General features: G+C 63.2%; 2 protein-coding genes across 3 annotated transcripts; both read left to right on the plus strand.

Annotated features, from left to right (window-relative positions):
• Positions 1–2,787: 2,787 nt before the first annotated feature.
• Positions 2,788–16,082, plus strand: KHSRP (KH-type splicing regulatory protein). The gene is made up of 21 exons (XM_054051753.1): positions 2,788–3,120; positions 5,765–5,861; positions 5,962–6,000; positions 6,108–6,147; positions 6,634–6,683; positions 6,947–7,018; positions 8,313–8,370; positions 9,162–9,333; positions 9,424–9,522; positions 10,724–10,822; positions 10,923–11,025; positions 11,101–11,201; positions 11,286–11,427; positions 11,534–11,694; positions 11,980–12,098; positions 12,758–12,846; positions 12,965–13,168; positions 13,707–13,784; positions 13,876–14,037; positions 14,861–15,094; positions 16,009–16,082. The coding sequence occupies exons 1-21, from the start codon at positions 2,812–2,814 to the stop codon at positions 16,080–16,082; spliced, it is 2,502 nt and encodes an 833-aa protein (XP_053907728.1). The 5' UTR covers positions 2,788–2,811.
• Positions 16,083–16,157: 75 nt separating this feature from the next.
• Positions 16,158–22,612, plus strand: GTF2F1 (general transcription factor IIF subunit 1). 2 transcript variants are annotated; one of them, XM_054051807.1, is made up of 14 exons: positions 16,158–16,206; positions 16,547–16,605; positions 16,804–16,853; positions 17,063–17,135; positions 17,554–17,747; positions 18,297–18,467; positions 19,040–19,224; positions 19,942–20,080; positions 20,157–20,218; positions 20,595–20,714; positions 20,814–20,887; positions 20,985–21,117; positions 21,474–21,561; positions 22,362–22,612. In XM_054051807.1, exons 2-14 carry the CDS (start codon positions 16,594–16,596, stop codon positions 22,564–22,566), a joined length of 1,506 nt encoding a protein of 501 aa, XP_053907782.1. In that variant the 5' UTR covers positions 16,158–16,206; positions 16,547–16,593; the 3' UTR covers positions 22,567–22,612. The 2 variants fall into 2 exon arrangements, with proteins under 2 accessions (XP_053907782.1, XP_053907781.1); XM_054051806.1 differs by lacking the exon at positions 16,158–16,206 and having other exon boundaries at positions 16,468–16,605.
• Positions 22,613–22,707: the final 95 nt, after the last annotated feature.

Genomic DNA, 22,707 nt, shown 5'->3' on the forward strand with positions numbered 1-22,707 from the left:
GGTGGCGTTGGCGGTGTGGTGGCGGCCCACGAGGCGCGGTGCCGCCGTCGGCCCACGGGCACGCGCCGCAGCGTCCGGCCCTGCTCGATGGCCTCCACGTAGCGCAGGAAGCCGAGGTCCAGGCGGAAGCCGTACGCCGTCTCCGGCGAGAAGCGGCCGGCGCCCACAGCCGCCGCCGTGCTCGTGGCACCCCAAAAATCTATGGGATCAGGGACACCCCCCCCATGGCACCCCCAAATCCTATAGGGCTCAGCAAACCCCGTATGGGAACCCCAAATCCCTATGGGGCCCTGGGACCCCCAATGGGAACCCCCAAATCCTACAGGGCCCCCCAACCCCTATAGGGACCAAGGACCCCCCTATGGGGCCCAGGGATGACCCCCCATGGGACCCCCAAATTGTATGGGGCCCGCAGACCCCCCTCAGGCCCCCCAACTCCTATAGGGCCCCCCACAAGACCCCCAACCCTCCTATGGGGCCCACGGACCCCCCTCGGGCCCCCCAACCTTTATGGGGCCCACGGACCCCCCTCAGGCCTCCCAACCCCTACGGGGCCTCCCCTCGGGCCCCCCAATCCCTATAGGTCTCCCCTCGGCCCCCCAATCCCTATAGGGACTCCCTCGGGCCCCCCAATCCCTATAGGTCTCCCCTCGGCCCCCCAATCCCTATAGGGACTCCCTCGGGCCCCCCAATCCCTATAGGGACCCCCTGGGTCCCCCCAACACCTCTAGCCCCCCCCCACCCCCCCGCGCTATGGGGCGCAGGGCCCTGTCCTCCCACCTGGTATTGCCTCTCCGGGCAGGACTCGGGCCATGGCGCCCCCGGGGCTGTGGGGGGATGTGGGTCAGGGGGACCCCCAACCTGCCTGGGGGGCACCTATGGGGCAGTGGGGAGTCCCCACGGGGGGGCCAGGCCGGGTCTGGGGGTTGGGCTGTGGGGCAGCTGTGGGTCTGTGGGGCAGCCATGGAGCTGTGGGTCGGGCTGTGGGGCAGCTGTGGGGCTGTGGGGCAGCCGTGGGTCGGGCTGTGGGGTTGTTGTGGGTCTGTGGGTCTGGCCGTGGGGAAGCCGTGGGTCTGTGGGGCAGCTGTGGGGCTGTGGGGCAGCCGTGGGGCAGCCATGAGGCTGTGGGGCTGTGGGTCTGGCCGTGGGGCAGCCGAGGGTCTGTGGGGCAGCCGTGGGGCTGTGGGGCAGCCGTGGGGCTGTGTGTCGGTGTCTCTCCCCGCGCGGAGCCCCACAGCAACAGCTGGAACCGATCAGAGAGCGACGGCTCCAACGCCCCCACGGCCCCACGGGACCCGACCCACAGCCCACACCCCATAGCACAGCCCCATAGCACAGCCTCACAGCCCCATAGCACAGCCCCACAGCCCACACCCCATAGCACAGCCCCATAGCACAGCCCCACAGCCCCATAGCACAGCCCCACACCACAGCCCCATAGCCCACACCCCATAGCGCACACCCCACAGCCCCATAGCACAGCCCCACAGCACAGCCCCATATCCTTATGGCCCCACAGCTCCATCGCCCCACAGCACAGCCCCATAGCACAGCCCCATAGCACAGCCCCACAGCTCCATCGCTCCACACCCCACAGCACAGCCCCACAGCCCCATATCCTTATAGCCCCACAGCCCCCCCAAAGCCCACATCGCCCCACGGATCCCATCGAGCGTGGGACCCCCTCACTCCCTCCCGCGACCCTCTGACCCCCCCCGACCCCCTCCGCTCACCGCGGAGCCGCCTCTCCGGACCCTCCCGAGAGCCGCCACCGCCCGGACACGCCCCCTCGCTCTGACCACGCCCCTCGCTCTGACCACGCCCATCCCTCACGCCACTCACGCTTTGGCCACGCCCCCTAGGTCTCGCCCCACCTCTCGCTCTGAACCACGCCCCTCGCCATGGCCACGCCCCCTCTCGCGGAAACATACTTAGACCACTCCCCTTACCGCTCGCCCCCAGTTCTGACCACGCCCCTTTCCCTCTGACCACGCCCTCAGCACGCCGAACACGGCCTCCAAAAGCCCCGCCCCCTCTGGCCCCGCCCCGTCTATACCGGCCCCTCTCTGGCCACGCCCCACTTTTCTGGCCACACCCCCTCCCACCTTCGCATTCTCGCTCTGGCCACGCGCCTCCCCCGCACGGAACAGGCCTCCCAAGCCACGCCCACTCGCTCTGGCCACGCCCCCTACCCAGGTTGTCGCTCTCTCACCCCGCCCGTCAATCACACGCGGCCCCGCCCCAGCCAAGTAGCCCCTCCCGCCCTCGCGCCTCATTGGCCGCCAGTCACCGCTCTGGCCACGCCCCTTTCCTCCCGCCTTTGCTCCCCATTGCCCGCCGCGCGCCTCGGGCCCCGCCCCTTCCCACCGCCCTCGCCGCCCAATGGACACCGCTCTCTGCCAATCATCCCTCCTGCCCCGCCCCTTTCCTCCCGCCGTCTCTCCCCATTGGCCGCCGCTCTCTGCCAATCACGCGCCTCGGCCACGCCCCCTCGCTCTTCATTGGCCGCCGCTCTCCCTTGGCCCCGCCCCTTCCCCGTCGCCCTCTCTCCCCATTGGCCAACAGTCCGTGCCAATCACCGCCGCGGCCCCGCCCCCTTCCTCCCGCCCTCCCTCCCCATTGGCCGCCGCGCCTCGCAAGCCCCGCCCCTTCCCGCCGCCCTCGCTGCCCATTGGCCGTCGCGCCTCGCAAGCCCCGCCCCTTCCCGCCGCCCTCGCTCCCCATTGGCCGCCGGCGCCGCGCGGGCGGTCGCTCCCAGCGTGCCCCGCGCGCGGCCAGTAGCGCGGCCTGGTCCTGCGCGCCGCCGCCGCCATGTCCGAGTTCAGCCCCGCCGGGCCGCCTCCCGCCGCCGGGCCGCCCGGAGGGGCCCCCCCCGCCGCCGCCGCCGCCAGCGCCGCCGGGCCCGGGGCGGGGGGAGCGGGGGGAGGAGCAGCAGCAGCAGCAGCAGGAGGAGGTGGAGGCGGCGCCGGTGGTGGCGGCGGGGGGGGAGGGGGCGCCGCGGGGCCGCCGCCTGCGGGAGGAGGAGGAGGAGGCGGAGGAGGCGGAGGAGGCGGCGGGGGGGCGGCGGGCGGCGCCATCCGCAAAGACGCCTTCGCCGACGCTGTGCAGCGGGCCCGGCAGGTGAGAGGGGGGGGGAGGAGCCGCGGGGCCCCGTGTCCCCTCCCCCCTCCCCGGGCCCCTCCCCCACACTCCCGGTAACCCCCCCATCGCCACTGACCCCCCCCCAACTCCCCTGAACCCCCGATTCCCTTTAACCCCCCCCCCCCCTTGCCTCTTCATTCCCTCCCGTTACCCCTTAACCCTCTCACAACCCCCTGAACCCCCCGATTCTGGTGAACCCCCCAATGCCCTTTAATTCTCTCCCCAATTCCCTCCCCCCAAATCCCCCTTAACTCGCCTTAACGCCCCCCCCAATTCGTCTTAACCCTTTCCATTCCCTTTAAAGCCCTCTGTTCCCCTTAACCCCTCATAATTCCTTTTACCCCCCCGATTCACTTTAACCCCCCCATTGCCTCTTAATTCCCCTCCGTTACCCTTTAGCCCCCCCAATTCCCTTTAACCCCCCCCAATTCCCCATAATTCCACTTATTCTCCAATTTCTCTTAACTCCCCTATTCCCTTTAACCCCTCCAATTCCCCTTAATCCTCCAATTCCCTTTAAACCCCCCCATTGCCTCTTAGTTGCCCCCAATTCCCTTTAACCCCCCCAATTCCCTTTAACCCCCTAATGTCCTGTAACTACTGCCTTTTACCCCCCCTTTCCCTTTACCCCCCCAATTCCCTTTACCCCCCCAATTCCCTTTACCCCCCCCAATTCCCTTTACCCCCGCCATTCCCCCAGACACCCCTAGTGCCCCTTAACCCCTCAAAATTCCCCTTACCCCTCTCTCCCTCCACTCTCTGGGACCTCCCGGTTGGGGGGGGGTGGGGCAGGAGTGCCCCTCTTCTTGGAGGGGGGGTCTCTGGCTTATTCGGGGGCCCCCATGCAGGTGGGGGGTGTCCTGGAATGGTTTTGGGGGGTCTCCGCCTTATTGGGGGGGCTCTTGGAATAGTCTGGATGGGTCCTTATCTTATGTGGGGGGGGGGTTGCTGTGCACGATGGGGGCCTTTTGGAGTGGTTTTTGGGGGTCCCCAGCTTGTGGGGGGAGCTCCTAGAGTGGTTTGGGGGGGGTCCATCTCTTACTGGGGGGCTCCTGGAGTGGTTCTGGGGGGCTGTTTGGCTTATTGAGGGGCTTCTCTGCTGGTGAGGGGAGTATTGGAATGGTTTGGAGGGGGTTCTGCTCTCACTGATTGGAAGTTTGGGGGTTCCCTTGCTCTGGTTTGGGGTTCCCAGAGGGGCTTGGGGGCCCCCTGTAACCCTGTGGGGCTCATGAGGAAGGCCCTTGCTCATAGGGAGGTTTTGGGGGGCCCTGTGAGGCTCATGGGGGGTTTGAGGGGCCCCTTGCTGTGGTTTGCAGCTCATAGGGAGGTTTTGGGGGGCCCTGTGGGGCTCATGAGGGGGTTTGAGGGGCCCCTTGCTGTGGCTTGGGGCTCACAGGGAGGTTTTGGGGAGGCCCTGTGGGGTTCATGAGGGGGTTTGAGGGGCCCCTTGCTGTGGTTTGCAGCTCATAGGGAGGTTTTGGGGGGCCCTGTGGGGTTCATGAGGGGGTTTGAGGGGCCCCTTGCTGTGGTTTGGGGCTCATAGGGAGGTTTTTGGGGGGCCCTGTGGGGCTCATGAGGGGGTTTGAGGGGCCCCTTGCTGTGGTTTGGGGCTCACAGGGAGGTTTTGGGGGGCCCTGTGGGGCTCGAGGGAGTTTCAGGTCCCCTCCCATGACTGTGTGGGGTTCATAGGGAGGTTTTGGGGGGCTCCTGCTGTGATGCAGGGCTGAAGGATGGGGTTTCGAGGTCCTCGCTCTAATTTGGGGCTCATCGTGGTGTTTTGGGGGGGCCCTCGCTGTGCTGTGAGATTGAAGGATGCAGTTTGGGGGGGCTGCTGTGGTTTGGGGCACACAGGGAGGTTTGGGGGGCCCCCTGCGGGGCTCATGAGGGGGTTTTGGGGGGCCCTTGCTGTGGTGAGGGGCTCATTGAGAGTTTTAGGGGACTCCTTATAACCCCGTGGGGCTCATGAGGGGGTCTTCGGGGCGCTGAGACCCTGTGGGACTCAGGAGTGGGTTTTGGGGGGCTCCTGCTGCCGTTTGGGGGGGCTCTGCTGCAGTTTGGGGCTCACTGAGGGGGTTTTGGGGGGCCCGTGTGACCCTGCGGGGCTCATGAGGGGGTTTTGGGGGATCCTACTATGGTTTGGGGTTCATAAAGAGGTTTTGGGGGGCCTTGCGGGGCTCATGAGGAGTTTTTGGGGGGCCCTCCCTGTGGTGCGGGACCAAAGGATGTGATCTGGGGGGAGGGCTGCTGTGTTTTGGGGCTCATTGAGGGATCTTGGGCGACCCCTATGACACCATGGGGCTCCTGGGGAGATTTTGGGGGGCCCTGGTTAGGGTTTGGGGGTCATTGAGGAGTTGGGGGGGGCCTGTGGAGCTCCTGAGGAGCTTTGGGGGCCCCGGGTTGGCCCCTGGGGAGGATTTTTTGGGGCTGTGGGGGTACCCTGCAATTCAGGGGTGGGGCTTGGGGTCGTTTTGGGGTCCTGTTGTGGTTTTGGGGGAGCCATGGGGCTCTCCTTGTGCCCTTGGGGAGGTTTTGGGGTCCTCCTGTAGAGCTCGGGGTGTGTGTGTGTGGGATCCCCGTTTTTGGGGTCCCCCTTGGACACCGCCCCCCCTTTGCCCTTTTTCAGATAGCGGCAAAGATTGGGGGGGACGCGGGCACGACGGTGAACAACGCCCCCCCCGACTTCGGCTTTGGGGGGCAGAAACGGCAGCTGGAGGACGGCGGTAAGGGCGGGGGGTGACACCCCAAAATGAAGGGGGGGTACCCCTAAACTCAGCGACTGCCTTTGGGGGAGTTCCTAATGATGTTTTTTCACCCCCCCAGATCAGCCCGAGAGCAAGAAGCTGGCGACGCAGGGGGACTGTGAGTGCCGAGGGGGGGGATTTAGGGTGCAGAGGGGAATTTGGGGGGGGCAGAGGGGAATTTGGGGAGCCCCGAACCTCCTGACAGGGTGTGGTTCCCCCCAACAGCGCTCCCGAGCCAGCTGGGACCCATCCACCCCCCACCCCGGTGAGTGGAGGGTTTTGGGGGTGCAAGGGGAATTTGGGGGGGCTCAGGAGTCCTGAGGGGGGTCAGTGGGAATTGGGGGGGTGGCTGTGGGATTTTGGGGTGTGAGTGGAATTCGGGGGCTGGGGGGGTGTGTGTTAGAGGTCCTGGGGGGGTTTCGGGGTGCAAGGTGGGGCTGGAAGGTTTGGGGGCGTAACGGGAATTTGAGGGGGTTTGGGGGTGCAAGGTGAGCTGGGGATCCTGGGGGTTGTTTTTTGGGGTGCAAGGGTCAGTTTGGGGGTGCAAAGGGAATTTGGGGGGCTGGGGAGGGCCGGGGGTGCCGGAGCAGGTTTGGGGGGTGGAGGGGTTTGAGGGTACGAAGTGAGTTGGGAGTTGGGGGGGGAGGTTGGGGGTGCAGAGGCAGTTTGGGGGTGCAGGAGCAGGTTTGGGGGGGGATGTTGGAGGTGTGGATGGATTTTGGGGTGCCCTGAACGCTCCCCCTCCCCGCAGGTCGACGGTGACAGAGGAGTACCGGGTCCCCGACGGCATGGTGGGACTGAGTGAGTGCGGAGAGATTTGGGGGTGCAGGGGGAGGTTTGGGGGGCAGAGGGGGGTTGGGGGGGGCAGAGGGAATTTGGGGGTGCAGGGGGGGGTTGGGAGCGAGGAAGGGATTTGGGTTGGGGATGTTTTGGGGCTTTGGGGTGTTTTGGGGCGGTTTGGTTTCGGGGGGTGTTTTGGGGTGCAGAGGGGGTTTGAGGGAGGGTTTTGGGGTGCAGCGCAGCCCCCCCTAAACGCTGCCTTCCTTTCCCCCCCCCTTCCCAAGTCATCGGGCGTGGGGGGGAGCAGATCAACAAGATCCAGCAGGACTCGGGGTGCAAAGTGCAGATTTCGCCAGGTATGGGGGGACCCCAATATTCCCCCACTTCTGGGGGACCCCAACATCCACCTCTGGGGGACCCCAACATCTGATTCCCCCCATAGGGACCCCATTACCCCCCCAGGGACCCCGATATCCCCCCCCCCCAGGGCTAAGGGGACCCCAACATCCCCCCCTCAGAGCCCCCCAATTTAGGGGGACCCCAAATTCTCCAGGGGGTCCTAATCCCTAATCTGGGGTTAAAGGGGGTAATTAGTGGGGGGGGTAATTAGTTGGATGATTGTAAGCAGAGCGGTAATTAGTTGAAGGGCTTTAATTAGGAGAGGTGATTTAACTGGGGGGGAGCGGTGAGGTGATGGGGCGTCATTTATTTGGGGTAATTAAGCAATTAATTAGGGGTAATTTAATTGGGGAGGGCATTAACGTGATGGGCGGAGCGTTATTAATTGTGGGTGGTTAACGCTCGGTGTAATTAATTGAGAATTAATCTAATTAGGAAGGTGTAATTAATTGTGGGGGTGGTTTAATTAGGGATTACATCTAATTAAAGAGTTGTAATTGGGATTAGTTTAATTATGGGGATTAATCTAATGGATATATAATTAATTGTAGGAAATAATCTGAATAATTATTTAGGGGATAACGAGGAGGGTTAAATTTTATTGGGGTACTCATTAACTTAGAGGAGTTGATTTAAATTGTGGGGGGTAATTAGGGGGTAATTAGTTTGGAGGAGTTAATGAGATTAATCTGGTTTAGGTGATTTAGAGCACGTGATGTAATTAGGGAGATTAATCAAATTATGGGGGTGTATAATTAGTGATGGGGGTGTATAATTAATGATGGGGGTATATAATTATTGATGGGCTGTGTAATTAATGATGGGGTATATAATTAACAATGGGGTAATCCAATAAGAGGTTGTAGTTAATGAAGGGATGTAATTAAGAGGGGTTCCATTTGATTAGAGATAATCTGGTTAAGAGGATTAATCCAATTATGGGGTTGGAGCTAATTAAGGAGTTAACGAAGCGGAGGGGATCTAATTAAGGGGATTAATGGCACCGGGTGGGCGAACTGCAATTAGGGGGGGGTAATCTAATTAAGGGGGGGTCATTAATTCGGGGATCCCACCACCTCCCTTTCCTTTGGGGGCGGGTTCAGGGCCCCCCCAGTTTCCCTTCGGGGGGTTCAGGTCCCCCCGTTTCTTTGGGGGGTTCAGAGCCCCCCGTTTCTTTGGGGAGGGGGTTCAGAGCCCCTGAACCCAAAGGGGTTTCGGGGTGCGGCCCCCCCTGACCCGCCGTCCCCCCAGACAGCGGCGGGCTGCCCGAGCGCAGCGTCTCCCTCACGGGGTCACCTGAGGCCGTGCAGTGAGTAGGGGGTCCCCCAAACCCCCCGCACCCCCCAAAACCTCCCCCTTGTGCCGCCTTCCCCAAACCCTTCCCCTTGTGCCCCCCCAAACTCCCCCTGTGCCCCCCAAACTCTCCTGTGCTTCTCTAACCCCCCCAAGTCCCCCCGTAGCCCTTCAACCCCCTCTGTGCCCCCCAGATCCTCCTCACAGCCCCCCCAAACTTCTCTGTGCACTGACAGCCCCCCCAAACCCCCCCATGCCCCCCCGAATCCCCCCAAACCCCTCCACAGCCCCCCATAGCCCCATAAACCCCCCTATAGCCCCCAAAACCCCTCCCCAGGCCCCCCATAGCCCCCCAAACTCCACCATGCCCCCCATAGCCCCCCCAAACCCTTCCCCAGCCCCCCCATAGCCCCCCAAACCCCTCCCCAGGCCCCCCATAGCCCCCCGAAACTCCACTATGCCTGCCAAAGCCTTCATAGCCCCCCCAAATCATCCTGTATCCCCCCCACATGTCCTCGTAGTCCCGTTAAATTCCCTCACAGCCCCCCTAAACCTCCTCGTAGCCCCCCCAAATTCTCTGTAGCCCCCCCAAATCCTCTGTAGCCTCCCCCAAAGCCTTCATAGCCCCCCGTGGCCCCCCCAAACCATCCTGTATCCCCCCCCACCTCCTCGTAGTCCCCCTAAACCTCCTCGTAGTCCCCCTAAACCTCGTGGCCCCCCCAAACCTCCTCGTAGTCCCCCTAAACCTCCTCGTAGCCCCCCCAAACCCCCCGTAGCCCCCCCAAAAAGTCCCCCGTGCCCCCCCAGGAAGGCTAAGGTGCTGCTGGACGACATCGTGTCGCGGGGCCGGGGGGGGCCGCCGGGGCAGTTCCACGACAACGCCAACGGACAGAACGGGACAGTGCAGGAGATCATGATCCCGGCCGGCAAAGCGGGGCTTGTCATCGGCAAGGGCGGCGAGACCATCAAACAGCTCCAGGTACCCCAAAATCCGCACCCCTGACCCCCACCGAGGGCTGTCTTTTGGGGTGTCGCGCCCCCCCCCCCCTTAACTCACCTCGTCCTGTAGGAGCGCGCAGGGGTAAAGATGATCCTGATCCAGGATGGATCCCAAAACACCAATGTGGACAAACCCCTGCGGATCATTGGGGATCCCTACAAGGTCCAGGTGAGCCCCTCAAAATCCTGCACCCCAAAAACCCTCCTTCGGGGGGGCATGGGGGGGTTTGGGAGGTCTGTCGGTGAAACAAAACTGCCCCCCCGCCGTGTTCCCTACTGCTCCCCAAACTCACCCCACACTGTGCTAAAGTACCACAAATAACCTCACCCCAAACCCCTGTGAACCACTGGTGATCGCTACAAGGGCCAAGTGAACCCCCCAAAGCCACCCTGCACCCCAAAAATCCCCCCTGTGCCCCAAAACTGCCCACCCGTGTCTCCCGCTGCGCCCCAAAACCACCCCTGTGCTCCAAACTCACTCCCTGTGTGCCCAAACCAACCCCCGTCCCCCAAATAACCCCCACAAACCCCTGTGGGGCATCGGGGACCCCTACAAGGTCGAGTGGAGCCCCCCCCACCGTACCCCAAAACCCCCCTGTACCTCAAAAACACTACCCTGTACCCCAAACTGACCCCCACCCCACCAATAACTGCACCCCGAGCCCCTGTGGGACATTGGGGACCCCTGCAAGGTCCGGGTGAGCCCCTCTGTGCCCCAAACCCAACGCTCTGCACCCCAAGGACCTCTCCTGTACCCCAAAACCTCTCCCACCCCTCCCAAATAACCTGCTCTGCCCCCCACATGATCTCCCACCCCCCGAAATCGCCTCTGTCCACTCCAAACACACTCCAGATTTGCCCCAAAGCCAAACTTCTGCGCCCCAAACTGCCCCCAAAACACCTCTTCCCACACCCTAAACTGCTCCCCTGGTCCCAAACCCACCCTAAATTGCCTCTTACACCCCAAAACCAACATCCTGCACCCCAAACTGTCCCCAAAACACCATTTCCCGCACCCCAAATAACCCATTCTGCCCCCGACTACACCCTTTGTCGTCCAAATAGTGCTCCTGCCCCGCAGACCCACCCCTGTGCACCTCAAACCCACGCCAGATTGCCCCTTGCACCCCAAAACCGGGCTCCTGCACCCCAAACAGCCCCGAAACACCTCTTTGTGCACCCCAATTGCCCCTCGTGCTCCCAAATCGATCTTCTCCGCACCGAACTGCTCCAAAGCGTCTTTCCCGCCCCTCCAAATAACCCGTCCTGCCCCCCCAAACTGCCTCTTTGCCCCCCAAATAACCCCCCTGCCCCTTAAACTGCCTCCTTGCCCCCCAAATAACCCCCCTGTCCCCCAAAATCCGCCGCAGCAAGCGTGCGAGATGGTGCTGGACATCCTGCGGGAGCGCGACCAGGGCGGCTTCGGCGACCGCAACGAGTACGGTTCCCGCCTCGGCGGCGGCATTGATGTGAGTTCCTCCCCTTACTCGCAGCTTTAGGGGGAACCCCTCCAGCACCCCTAAATCCCCCTCCTGGTCCCTCATCTTATCCTGATCCCCTCTTCCGCAGGTGCCGGTGCCGCGGCATTCGGTCGGCGTCGTTATCGGCCGCAGCGGAGAGATGATTAAGAAGATCCAGAACGACGCCGGCGTGCGAATACAGTTTAAACAAGGTTTGGGGGGGTCCCAGCTTTAATTTTGGGGTGCCCTTCCCTGAACCCCCCCCAAACATCCCAGTTTTTCCGTAGATGACGGGACGGGGCCGGAGAAAATCGCCCACATCATGGGCCCCCCTGAGCGCTGCGAACACGCCGCCCGCATCATCAACGACCTCCTGCAGAGCCTGCGGGTAGGGGGGGGCCGCGGCGGGGCGCCCCGAAAAGGGGGTGACGGCCTCCCCCCCCCTCCCCTGACGCCTCCCTTCCCCCCGCAGAGCGGCCCCCCCGGCCCCCCGGGACCGGGGATGCCTCCTGGGGGGCGGGGGCGCGGGAGGGGTGCGGGCACTTGGGGACCCCCCGGGGGTGAAATGACCTTCTCCATCCCCACCCATAAATGCGGGTTGGTCATCGGCAGAGGTGAGCACCCCAAAATCCTCCCCTATAAGCACCCCGGAACCCCCTCCCCCCCTTTTTTTTTTCCTCCTGGCGCTGCCCCCCCCCTTTGTCCCCCCCTTTTCCGCAGGCGGAGAGAACGTCAAAGCCATCAACCAGCAGACGGGCGCCTTCGTCGAGATCTCCCGCCAACTGCCCCCCAACGGGGACCCCAACTTCAAGCTCTTCGTCATCCGCGGCTCCCCCCAACAGATCGACCACGCCAAGCAGCTCATCGAGGAGAAAATCGAGGTACGGGGGGGAAAAACACCCCCGGAACCCCAAAATACCCCCCCCGGAACCCAACCCCCCCCCCCAACCCCAAAACACCCGCCCAGAATCCCCCTCCCGTACCCCAAATTGCCCTCTGAACCCTCTTCCCACCCCCCAAATAACCCCCCCACCCCCTGAATTCCCCTCCTGCCCCCCAGATAACCCCCTGATATGCCAAATAACACCCCCTCGCACCCCAAACTTCTTCCCTGCCCTCCAATTCCCCCCCTGCCCCCCAGTAACCCCCCCCCTGTTTCTCCGCAGGGCCCCCTCTGCCCGGTGGGGCCGGGGCCGGGGCCGGGGGGCCCCCCAGGACCCGCGGGCCCGATGGGGCCCTTCAACCCAGGACCCTTCAACCAGGGCCCCCCCGGCGCCCCCCCGCAGTGAGTGGGGGGCACTTTGGGGTGCGGAGGGGCAATTTGGGGGGGGCGGGGGGGGGTGTATTCTGGGGGCAGTTTGGGTGACGGGGGGATCTGTCTGAAGAAGGGGGTGGTTTGGGGTGCAGGGGGGTCTTTAGGGTTGGGGTACAGATGGGTCTTTGGGGTGCAGGAGGGGTCTTTAGGGTGGGGGGGTGGTTTGGGATACAGGGGGGTCTTTAGGGTTGGGGTACTGGAGGGTCTTTGGGGTGCAGGGGGGTCTTTAGGGTGGGGGATGAGGGGTCTGTGGGGTGCAGGGGGGTTATTTGAGGGGGGGGCAGTTTGTGATGAGGGGGTCTTTGGGGTGCAAGGGGGGTCTTTAGGGTTGGAGGGTGGTTTGGGACGGGGGTCTTTGGGGCACGGGGGGGAGTCTTTGAGCCATAGGGAGGTTTTGGGGGGGACATGGAAGGGTCTTTGGGGCTCAGAGGGGGTCGTTGAGCCATAGGGAGTTTTGGGGGGGGCATTGGGGTGCAGGGGGTGTTTGGGGGGTGTGTGTTATTTGGGGGGTGCGGTTTATTGGGTGGGGGGGATGGAGTGCAGGGAAAGCTCTTTGAGGGGTTTTGGGGCTCTTTGAGGGGTTTTGGGGTGCTGTGCCCCCCCCTTTCCCCTGACCCGCTGTCCCTCAGCCCCGGCGCCCCCCCCCCGCACCAGTACCCCCCTCAGGGTTGGGGTAACACTTACCCGCAGTGGCAGCCGCCGGCGCCGCACGACCCCAGTGAGTACCAAACCCAACCCCCCCTCACTGTTAATGGAAATGATTTTGGGGTGTGTGTGTGTCCCCCCTTTTTTGGAACCCCCTCCCCTCACGCTGGCGGTTTTGGGGCCCCCCCCAGGCAAAGCGGCGGCGGCGGCGGCGGACCCCAACGCCGCCTGGGCCGCCTATTACTCGCACTACTACCAGCAGCCGCCGGGGCCGGTGCCGGGGCAGCCCCCCGCCCCCGCTGCACCCCCAGTTCAGGGGGAGCCCCCCCAGCAGCCCCCCCCCACCGGCCAGCCCGACTACACCAAGGCCTGGGAGGAGTACTATAAGAAAATAGGTGAGTGCACCCCAAAAAAAACATAAACACCACCACCCACCGTCACCCCACCCCACCGTCACCATGGGGCACCCCAAAAAAACAGCCTGGGGTGATCTGGGGTGGGGGGGAGCGGTCTGGAGCACCCCTGAACACACACACACACACACGCCCCCGGGACCCCCCTAAACTGACCCTGAACACACACCTCCCCCCGGGGGGGACCCCAAAACGATCCTGACCCCCCCCCAGGACCCCCAAAATAACCCTGAAGCCTCTCAGGACCCCCAGAGTGACACGGATCCCCTCCCCAGGACCCCCAAAATAATCCTGAAGCCTCCCAGGATCCCCAGACTGACTGCAGGGACCCCCCAACTGACCCTGATCCCCCCTCGACCCCTAAACTGACCCTGATGCCCCCCCAGGCATCCCCAAACTGACCCTGAATTCTCCCTGGAGCCCCCAGACCCCCATTTGAAGCCCCCAAACCCCTCCGTGGAGCCCCCAGGCCACTGTTTGAACCCCCCAGCCCCCCGTTTGAAGCCCCCTTCCCCCCCAGGCCAGCAGCCGCAGCAGCCGGGGGCGCCCCCCCAGCAGGATTACACCAAGGCGTGGGAGGAATACTACAAGAAACAAGGTGAGACCCCCCCCAAATCCTCACCGTCTGGGGGAGCCAGGACCGCCCCCCTCTTCCCTCACAGTCCCCCCTTTATCCCCCCACCTTCCAGCAGCCCAAGTGGCAACGGGGGGCGGCCCTGGAGCCCCCCCGGGCCCCCAACCCGACTACAGCGCGGCGTGGGCCGAGTACTACCGGCAACAGGCAGCGTATTATGGGCAAGCGCCGGGGGCTGCCGGGCCCGCGCCCCCCCCCCACGCAGCAGGGACAGCAGGTGAACCCCCTGGGACCCCCCAAACCCCCTGGGAACCCCCCAAGACCCATGGGAACCCCTCACACCCATGGGAACCTCTGGGACACCCCCCACACCCATAGGAGGAACCCCCTGGGACCCCCACACACATCCATGGGAACCTCTGGGACCCCCCAAACCCCCTGGGAACCCCCCCCCCCCCACCCATGGGAACCCCCTGGGAACCCCCAAACCCCCGGGAACGCCCCACACCCATGGGAACCCCTTGGGAGCTATGGGAACCTCTGGGACACCCCCCCCACATCCATGGGAACCCCCTGGGAACCCCCAAACTCCCTGGGAACCCCCCCCCCCACCCATAGGAACCCCTCTGGGAACCCCCTCCACATCCATGGGAACCTCTGGGACCCCCCCAAGACCCCTGGGAACCCCCCTGGGACCCCCCACATCCATGGGACCCCCGACATCTATGGCACCACCACCGTGGACCCCCCCCCCCCCCATCCATGGGAACCCCCTCTCACATATTTGGAACCCCCCTCGGAAGCCCTCCCCATCTGTGGGCCCCCCCCAATATGCCTCTGGGACCCCCAAAGCCCTGGGAGCCCCCCCAAATCCTGGGCTGCCTCCCTACTTACCACCTTTTTGCACCCATTTATTTCCCCCCCTTTTTGTGCCCCCCTTTCCCCCTCCCATCATTTCCCCGTACTCACCCCCCTCTCCCCTCTTTTGCCCCTTTCCCCCCCTTTTGCCCCCCCATTTTCCCCCTCTCTCCCCCTTTTGCCCCCCCTTTTCCCGCCCTTTCCCCCCATTTTCCCCCTCTCTCCCCTTTTTGCCCCCCCAGGCTCAGTGAATCCGAATGTGAACCCCCCCGTCCGACACCCCCTTTTGTTTTTGGCGAGCGGCCGGGACGAGCGGCCCCCCCTGAACCCCCATTTGCCCCCTAACCCCCACAACCCCCCTAAATTGGAGGGGGAGCACCCCAAATATCCCCCCCCCCCAATCTCCGGCCGCTCGAGCCCCTTCCATCGCCCCCCCCCCTCCTCGGAATCGGCGCCGGAGCCCCCGGCCCCAGCGTGTAGGTAGAGAACGAACATTCCTCGGAGCCGGGGGCCCCCCCAGACCCCCAAAGGGGTCCCCCAGATCCCAGGGGCCCCCCCAGAGCCCGAAGGGGCCCCCCGAAACCCATCCGCCCCCCCCAAAACCCCCTCCAAGATCCGGAGGAGACGGAACCGACTCCGCCACCGACAATTGTACGCTCAGTTTTTACTTTTTACCGCTTGTTTTTAACTTCACAAATAAAGGAGGAGAAAAACTTCCCCCCCACCCCCCGCCTCTCCTTCACCCCCCCCCCCAGCGCCCGGATTGGGGTGAAATCCGGCGATTTTGGGTCATTTGGAGTTAAAATAGGGGATATGGGGCCTCCGGGACTCCTTGCTGAGTGTTGTTTTGGGGTCCCTTTGGGCTGGTTTCAGGTCTGCGGGGCCCTCAGGGTTGGGGGTTTCTGGGCTCCCCCCTGCACCGATTTTGGGTTAAAATCTTGTGATTTTGGGTCATTTAGGGCCAAAATTGGGGTTTGGGACCTCGTGGGTTCCTCGCCAAACACTATCTTGAGGTCCTTCAGGGCTGGTTTCAGGTCTGGGGGCGCCTAAGAGCTGGGGGGTTTCTGAGCTCCCCCCTGCACAGATTTTGGGTTGAAATCTTGTGATTTTGGGGCAGAAATGTGGGATTTGGGGCTTCCCTGGCTCTTTACTGAACCCCTGTCTTGGGGTCAACAGGAGCTGCTTTCAGAGCTGGGGGGACCCTCAGGTTGGGGGGTTCTAAGCCCCTCCCCCCCAATGGATTTTTGGGTTAAAATCCTGCGATTTTGGGTCATTTAGGGCCCAAATCGGGATTTGGGGCTGGGTGCTGGGGTGCAGCCGGGTGGTTTCACGCCTGGGGGTCCCTCAAGGTGGGGGCGTTAAAGGGCTCTCTGCCCCGCCTTCGCGGCAGGGTTCCGCCTGGTTGGTTTTGGGTTGAAAAAGCGTCTTTTTAGTGTGAAAAGGAGGCGCCTTTGGGACCGCTAGGCCGCTGTTGCCATAGCGACGGGGTGGGGCGTGGCCATGTTACGTCACTTCCGGGAGACGGTCCATAGCGTCACTTCCGGGCGCCCGCGTGGATCAAACCGTCAGAAACGGAAGCGCATGCGCGGTGCGAGGCGGGGGGCCGGGGGTGTACACAGAGGGGTTTGGGGGGGGCAGAGGGGCCGGGGGGTACACAGAGGGGATTTGGGGAGTGCAGAAGGGGCTGTAGAGGGGAAACCTGTGAGGGTTTGGGGGGGGCAGGGGTGTTTGGGGGGGGGGGGTGGAATTGGAGGGGGGGCATAGGTGTTTGGGGGGGACATAGGGGGTTGTAGGACCTGGGGGGGGAGGTTAGGGGGCTATAGGGGTTTGGGGAGGCTGTAGGGGTTTGGGGGGGCTGTAGGGGTTTGAGGGGGCTATAGGTGTCAGCCCCCCTCCTCACGGCTTTAATCCCTTCCTCCCATTTGCAGGACCTCTCTGAGCCTCGTTCAGGGGTACCCGAACCCCAACTGCAGCCATGGCCTCACTGGTGAGGGGGGGGCACCCCCTGGGACCCCCAGAGACCCCCAAGACCCCCCATGGGACCCCCAGAGACCCCCTGAGCACCCTCGGGAGATCCATGGAACCCCCGGTGGGGGCCCCCAGAAACCAAAGGGACCCCTGAGGACCCACGGGATGCTCTGGGACGCCCCCATGGGACGCCCCAAATTCTCCGCTCTCCCCCCAGGGCTCCGGCAGCGGGCAGACGGTCACCGAGTACGTGGTTCGAGTGCCCAAGTGAGTTTTGGGGGGGCTCGAGAGGGGGTTCGGGGGGGTGAGGGGGTGTTGGGGGGGTGAGGGGGTGTTGGGGGGTTCAGGGGGTGTTGGGGGGCTCAGGGTGTTTGGGGAGTGTTGGGGGGTTCAGGGGGTGTTGGGGGGTGTCAGGGGGTGTTTGGGGGTTCCGGAGGTTTTGGGGGGGGTCCCTGATCCGAGCCGGGGCCGTGCAGGACGAGCAGCAAACGCTACAACATTGTGGCCTTCAACGCCGCCGACCGGATCAGCTTCGGCTCCTGGCACCAGGTGGGGGGGGGGAAAGTGGGAATGGAGGGATTGGGGGATTTGGGAAAGGGATTGGGATGGAGGATGGGGGGATTGGGGATGGGGGATTGGGGATGAGGAGATTGGGGAGAGGGATTGGGATGAGGGGATTGGGGATGAGGAGATTGGGGACGGGAATTGGGATTGGGGGGATTGGGGAGAGGGATTGGGATGAGGGGATTGGGGGAGAGATTGGAATGAGGAGATTGGGGAGGGATTGGGATGAGGAGATTGGGGATGGGGGATTGGGGATGAGGAGATTGGAGAGAGGGATTGGGATGGGGGGATTGAGAGATTGGGGACGGGAATTGGGATGGGGGAATTTGGGATTGGGAGATTGGGGCTTTGGCCCTGATGAGGATTTGGAGCCATCGGGATCCCGGATGGAACATTCCGGCAGGCGCGCATGGAGCGGGACCTGAGCAACAAGAAGATTTACCAGGAGGAGGAAATGCCCGAGTCCGGCGCCGGCAGCGAGTACAACCGCCGGCTGCGCGAGGAGGCGCGGCGCAAGAAATACGGCATCGTCCTGCGGGAATTCCGCGCCGAGGATCAGCCCTGGCTGCTGCGCGTCAACGGGAAAGCCGGGCGGAAGTGAGCCGGGCGGGATGGGATTGGGATGGGGATGGGATGGGAACAGCGTGGGATTGGATTGGGGTGAGGAATGGGGTGGGAACAGGGTGGGATTGGAATGGGGAATGGGATGGAATTGGAATGGGGAATGGATGGGATTGAAACAGGATGGGGTTGGAATGGGGAAATGGGATGGGGTTGGAACAGGATGGGATTGGAATGGGGAATGGGATGGGAACAGGATGGAGATGGAGATGAAGTGGGGATGGGATGGAAATGGAGATGGGACGGAGATTGGGATGGATATAGGAATAAGGGTGGGGACTGGATGGGAATGGGATGGGTGGGATCTGGGTGGATGGAGATGGGGACAAGGGCGGGATGGGGATAAGGATGGGGATGGGATGAGGAGAACCCGGGAATGGGGGTGGCTGAGGGACGGGACAGGAATGGGATGGAGACGGGATGGATGGGATGGGACAGAGATGGGATGGGACGGAGCCAGGATGGATGGGATGGGATGGAGCCGGGATGGATGGGACGGACGGGTTCTCCGCGCGGTCTCCGCAGGTTCAAGGGTGTGAAGAAGGGCGGTGTGACGGAAAACGCCTCCTACTACGTCTTCACGCAGTGCCCGGACGGCGCCTTCGAGGCCTTTCCCGTCCAGAATTGGTACAACTTCACCCCTGTGGCCAAACATCGGACACTGACGGCCGAGGAGGCCGAGGAGGAGTGGGAGAGGTCGGGAACGCCGACGGATAACGGGAGAGCGGGAATGCGGGAAAGGGAATGGGGGCGCCAGGAATGGGGAGACCAGGGTGGAAGAGAGGGAATGGAGACACCGGGATGGGAGAGTGGGAATGGGGACGCTGGGATGGGAGAACAGGGATGGGAAACGCTGAGGTGGGGACATGGGATGGAAGAACTGGAATGGGGACACTGGGATGGGTACAGTGGGAATGGGAGAACGGGGATGGGAAACGCTGGGATGAGGGCACTGGGATGGGGGAAGTGTCCTGGGGACAGTGGGGATGTCCCGGAAGTGGAGGGGACAGTAGGGACGCCCCAAGGGACCCCCCCAGAATTCCAAGGGCACCCCCAAGATCCCAAGGGACCCCCCCCAGAATTCCAAGGACACCCCAAGATCCCAAGGGACCCCCGAAGCTGGGGGGGACCTGAGGGGACGTCGGGGTTTTCCTATAGCCCATGGTGGGGGGACGGGGACGGGACACCCCCCATCTATCCAGAGGGGACCCCAAAAGCCAGAGGGGACCCCGGAAGCGGCGCTGGGGTGACCCCGCGTTGTCCCGCAGGCGGAACAAAGTGCTGAACCACTTCAGCATTATGCAGCAGCGTCGGCTGCGCGACCAGGACGAGGAGGAGGAGGAGAAGGAGAAGGGCAAAAAGGCCAAGAAGAAAGGGGGGGACCTCAAAATCCACGACCTGGAGGACGACCTGGAGCTCAGCTCGGAGGAGAGCGAAGGCAGCGAGGCCGAGGGTGAGCCGACGACACCCCAAAAACCTCGGGTCGCGCCCTGAAAGCGCCGCCCTTCTCTCCTAAAATCACCGATTTGCTGCTAAAAGTCAGTGCTTTCCACCAAAATAACCGACGTTTTCCACCAAAACGCATCGATGATCCTCCTCAGAATACGTTTCTGCCTCCAAAATCGCTGAGGGGTCATGAAAACCACCGTTTCCCCCCCCCAAGATCGCTGATATCTCCCCAAAAATAACCGATGTTCGTCCCGGAAAGCACTGATAGCCCTCAAAAATCACTGATGTTAAAAAGCAGTCACCGCTCTCCCCCAAAAATCATTGATATTCCCCCCAAAAAACACCAATTTCCCCCAAAAATCATTGATATTCCCCCAAAAATGGGGATTTTTCCTCCCAAATCCCCATTTTCCCCAATCCCCATTTTTTCCCTCAAAATCCCCATTTTCCACCAATTCCCATCTTTTTTCCCCTAAATCCCTGTCTCTCCCCCCAAATCCCTAATTTTTTCCCCCCAATCTGCTTTTTCCCCCAAATCCCCGTTTTTCCTCCCATATCCCCAATTTTTTCCCCCAATCCCTGTTTTTTTCCCCCCAAATCTCCGTTTTTTCCCCCCCCAAACCCCTGGTTTCTCCCCTGAATCCCTGATTTCCCCCCAACCTTTGTTTCCCCCCCCAAAATCCCTGATTTCCCCCCCAAACCCCCATTTCTCCCCCCGAAGCGGAGAAGCCGCCGCGCCCGAAGCCTCCGGGAGGGAAGAAGCGGAAGAAGGCGAAGGGCTCTGACGACGAAGCATTCGAGGACAGCGACGACGGCGATTTCGAGGGCCAAGAGGTGGATTACATGTCCGACGCCTCCAGGTGGGGTTCGAGGGGGGATCGGGGGGTCCCCGGTTTGTGCCCACCCCCCCCTGACACCCCCTTTTCGGTCCTGCAGCAGCTCCGTGGAGGAGGAGGCGGGAAAGGCCCCGGCGGCCAAGGAGGACGACGCGCCCAAAGGTGGGGACCCCTTCACCTCTTTTCCTGACCCCCCTCTTTCCCGGGTGTCCCCCCCATTTCCCGTAACACCCCCTTTTCCCGTAACACCCCCATTTCCCCCTCCTCGGGACCCCCCATCTTCTCCAGCCCTCCCCTTTCCTGGATTCCCCCCTTTTCCCATAAGCTCCCCGTGAATCTGGGGGGGTTCCCCTGTGCCCCCCCTCACCCCAATTTCCCCCCTCCCTGGATCTGGGGGTTCCCCTGTACCCCCCACCCCAATTTCCCCCCTCCCTGGATCCGGGGGTTCCCCTCTACCCCCCTCCTCACCCCAATTTCCCCCCTCCCTGGATCTGGGGGTTCCCCGGTACCCCCCACCGCACCCCAATTTCCCCCCCAGGCATCGACGAGGCGAGCGAGAGCAGCGAGGAGAGCGAGGAGGAGAAGGCGCCGGAGGAGAAGGAGGAGGAGGAGGAGGAGAAGAAGGCTCCGACGCCACAGGAGAAGAAGAGAAAGAAAGGTAAGCGCCCCCCCCCCCTTCCCTTTCTCCCCCCCGGAGCTACTTTTGGGGTGAATCCAGCCGGAATCAGGGCTGAGGGTGCCGTTTCTCCCACCCCAGACAGCAGCGATGAGTCCCAAACATCGGAGGAGAGCGACATCGACAGTGAAACCTCCTCAGCGCTCTTCATGGCCGTGAGTGGCGTTTGGGGGTGGGTTTGGGGGTCCCACAGCCCCCCCTGACTGATTTCCCCCCCCCCCCTCCGGGTGTGTTTTGTGTCCCCCCTTTCAGAAGAAAAAGACCCCCCCGAAGCGGGAGCGCCGCGGCTCGGCCAGCAGCTCGCGCGGTGAGAGCCGCCCGGGGACGCCGGAGCCCGGCAGCACCGGATCCACCCTGCGCGCCGCCGCCAGCTCCCTCGAGCAAGGTGAGGGGCGGATTCTGCTGCCCTCAAGGGCAATTCCCGGGGCAATTCCCAACACCCTGGGGCAGTTCCTGGTGCCCTGGAGCAATTCCTGGTGCTCTAGGGCAATTTCCGGGGCCCCTGGGGCAATTCCCAGAGTTCTGGAGCAATTCCCGGAGTCCTGGGGCAATTCCTGGGGCAAATTCTGGTGTCCTCAGGCAATTCCTGTTGCCCTGGGGCAGATCCCAGTGCTCTGGGGCAATTCCTGGAGCCCTGGGGCAGGTTCTTATGCCCCGGGGCAATTCCTCAGCCCCCCTGGTGGGCAATTCCTGCCCCCCCCCCGGGGCAGTTCCCCCCTCATTTGCCCCCTCTGCCCTCAGGTCGCCGACAGCCGCCGGAGCCGCCGGCCGCCAAACGCCTCAAGCTGGAGCCGCAGCCGCCGTCCGGCAAATCCACCCCCAGCAGCGGGTGAGTGCGGAGCTGTCCGGGTCCCCCCCGGCTTTTGGGGTCCCCCCCTACCTTCTTTTGCCCCCGCCCTGTTTTTAGGCCCCGGAGCTGACAGAGGACGTTGGGCACCACTGCCTTGTTTGGGGGTGGCCCCAGGATTTGGGGGCTGTCCCCGGGGATTTTAGGGTCTTCCCTTATTTTTGGGGTTCCCCCGGCTCTTAGGGTTCCCCCCCCCCCAGTTTCGAGCTCCCCTCAGACCCTCATTTTTGCCCCCCCTGAGCCCCCCTTTGCCCCCCCCATCCCAGGGAGGTGCAGCTGATGGGATGCCGGGTGCTGGCTCTGCCTTCTCAGTCTGCTCTGGGCACTTTTTGGGGGGATTCCTCTGCTTTTTGGGGTCCCTTCTAGTTTTACGATCCCTCACGGCTTTTAGGGTCCCCCCACAGTTTCAGGGTCACCCCCTAGATCCCCATTTTTCCCCCCTTTTGCCCCTGACTCCAGGGAGGTGCAGCTGACAGTGTGCCGCATTCTGGATCCTCTCTGGGCACTTTTTGGGGAGATTCCTCTGCTTTTTGGGGTCCCTTCTAGTTTTACGATCCCTCACAGCTTTTAGGGTCCCCCTCCAGTTTCGGGGTCGCCCCCAGACCCCCATTTTTCCCCCCTTCTGCCCCCCCACCCCAGAGAGGTGCAGCTGACAGGACACCGAGTTCTGGATCTCTTCTGGGTTCCCCTTCTTTCTGGGGGGGTTCCTCTGTTTTTTGGGGGGTTCCTCTGGTTTTTGGTGTCCCCCCAGTCTCCCCTCGACCCCCGTTTCTGCCCCGCAGCGAGGTGCAGCTGACGGAGGACGCCGTACGGCGGTATCTGACGCGGAAACCGATGACGACCAAAGATTTGCTGAAGAAGTTCCAGACGAAGCGAACGGGACTGAGCAGCGACGCCACCGTCAACGCTCTCGCGCAGCTGCTCAAACGCCTCAACCCCGAGCGCAAAGTCATCGGCGACAAAATGCACTTCTTCCTCAAGGAGTAGCGACCCACGGCGACCCCACGGTGACCCACGGCGACCCACAGAGCCCCCACGGCAACGCACGGAGCCCCCAAAGCAAACCGCGGAGCCCCACAACCTTGAGCGCAAGGTCATTGGCAACAAGATCTTCTTCTTCCTCAAGAA

The sequence above is a fragment of the Cuculus canorus genome, chromosome 30, assembly GCF_017976375.1.
Source record: "Cuculus canorus isolate bCucCan1 chromosome 30, bCucCan1.pri, whole genome shotgun sequence".
Lineage (NCBI taxonomy): Eukaryota > Metazoa > Chordata > Aves > Cuculiformes > Cuculidae > Cuculus > Cuculus canorus.

What these genes read in the sequence shown, in the direction of transcription:
- KHSRP (XM_054051753.1), top strand. Translation starts at nt 2,812, where the DNA reads ATGTCCGAGTTCAGCCCCGCCGGGCCGCCTCCCGCCGCCGGGCCGCCC. An exon ending in GCCTCGGCGGCGGCATTGAT is followed by an intron (nt 10,823 to 10,922) that starts GTGAGTTCCTCC and finishes CCTCTTCCGCAG; the next exon opens with GTGCCGGTGCCGCGGCATTC. An exon ending in TCATCGAGGAGAAAATCGAG is followed by an intron (nt 11,695 to 11,979) that starts GTACGGGGGGGA and finishes GTTTCTCCGCAG; the next exon opens with GGCCCCCTCTGCCCGGTGGG.
- GTF2F1 (XM_054051807.1), top strand. An exon ending in GCCGAGGAGGAGTGGGAGAG is followed by an intron (nt 18,468 to 19,039) that starts GTCGGGAACGCC and finishes GTTGTCCCGCAG; the next exon opens with GCGGAACAAAGTGCTGAACC. An exon ending in CCTCAGCGCTCTTCATGGCC is followed by an intron (nt 20,888 to 20,984) that starts GTGAGTGGCGTT and finishes CCCCCCTTTCAG; the next exon opens with AAGAAAAAGACCCCCCCGAA.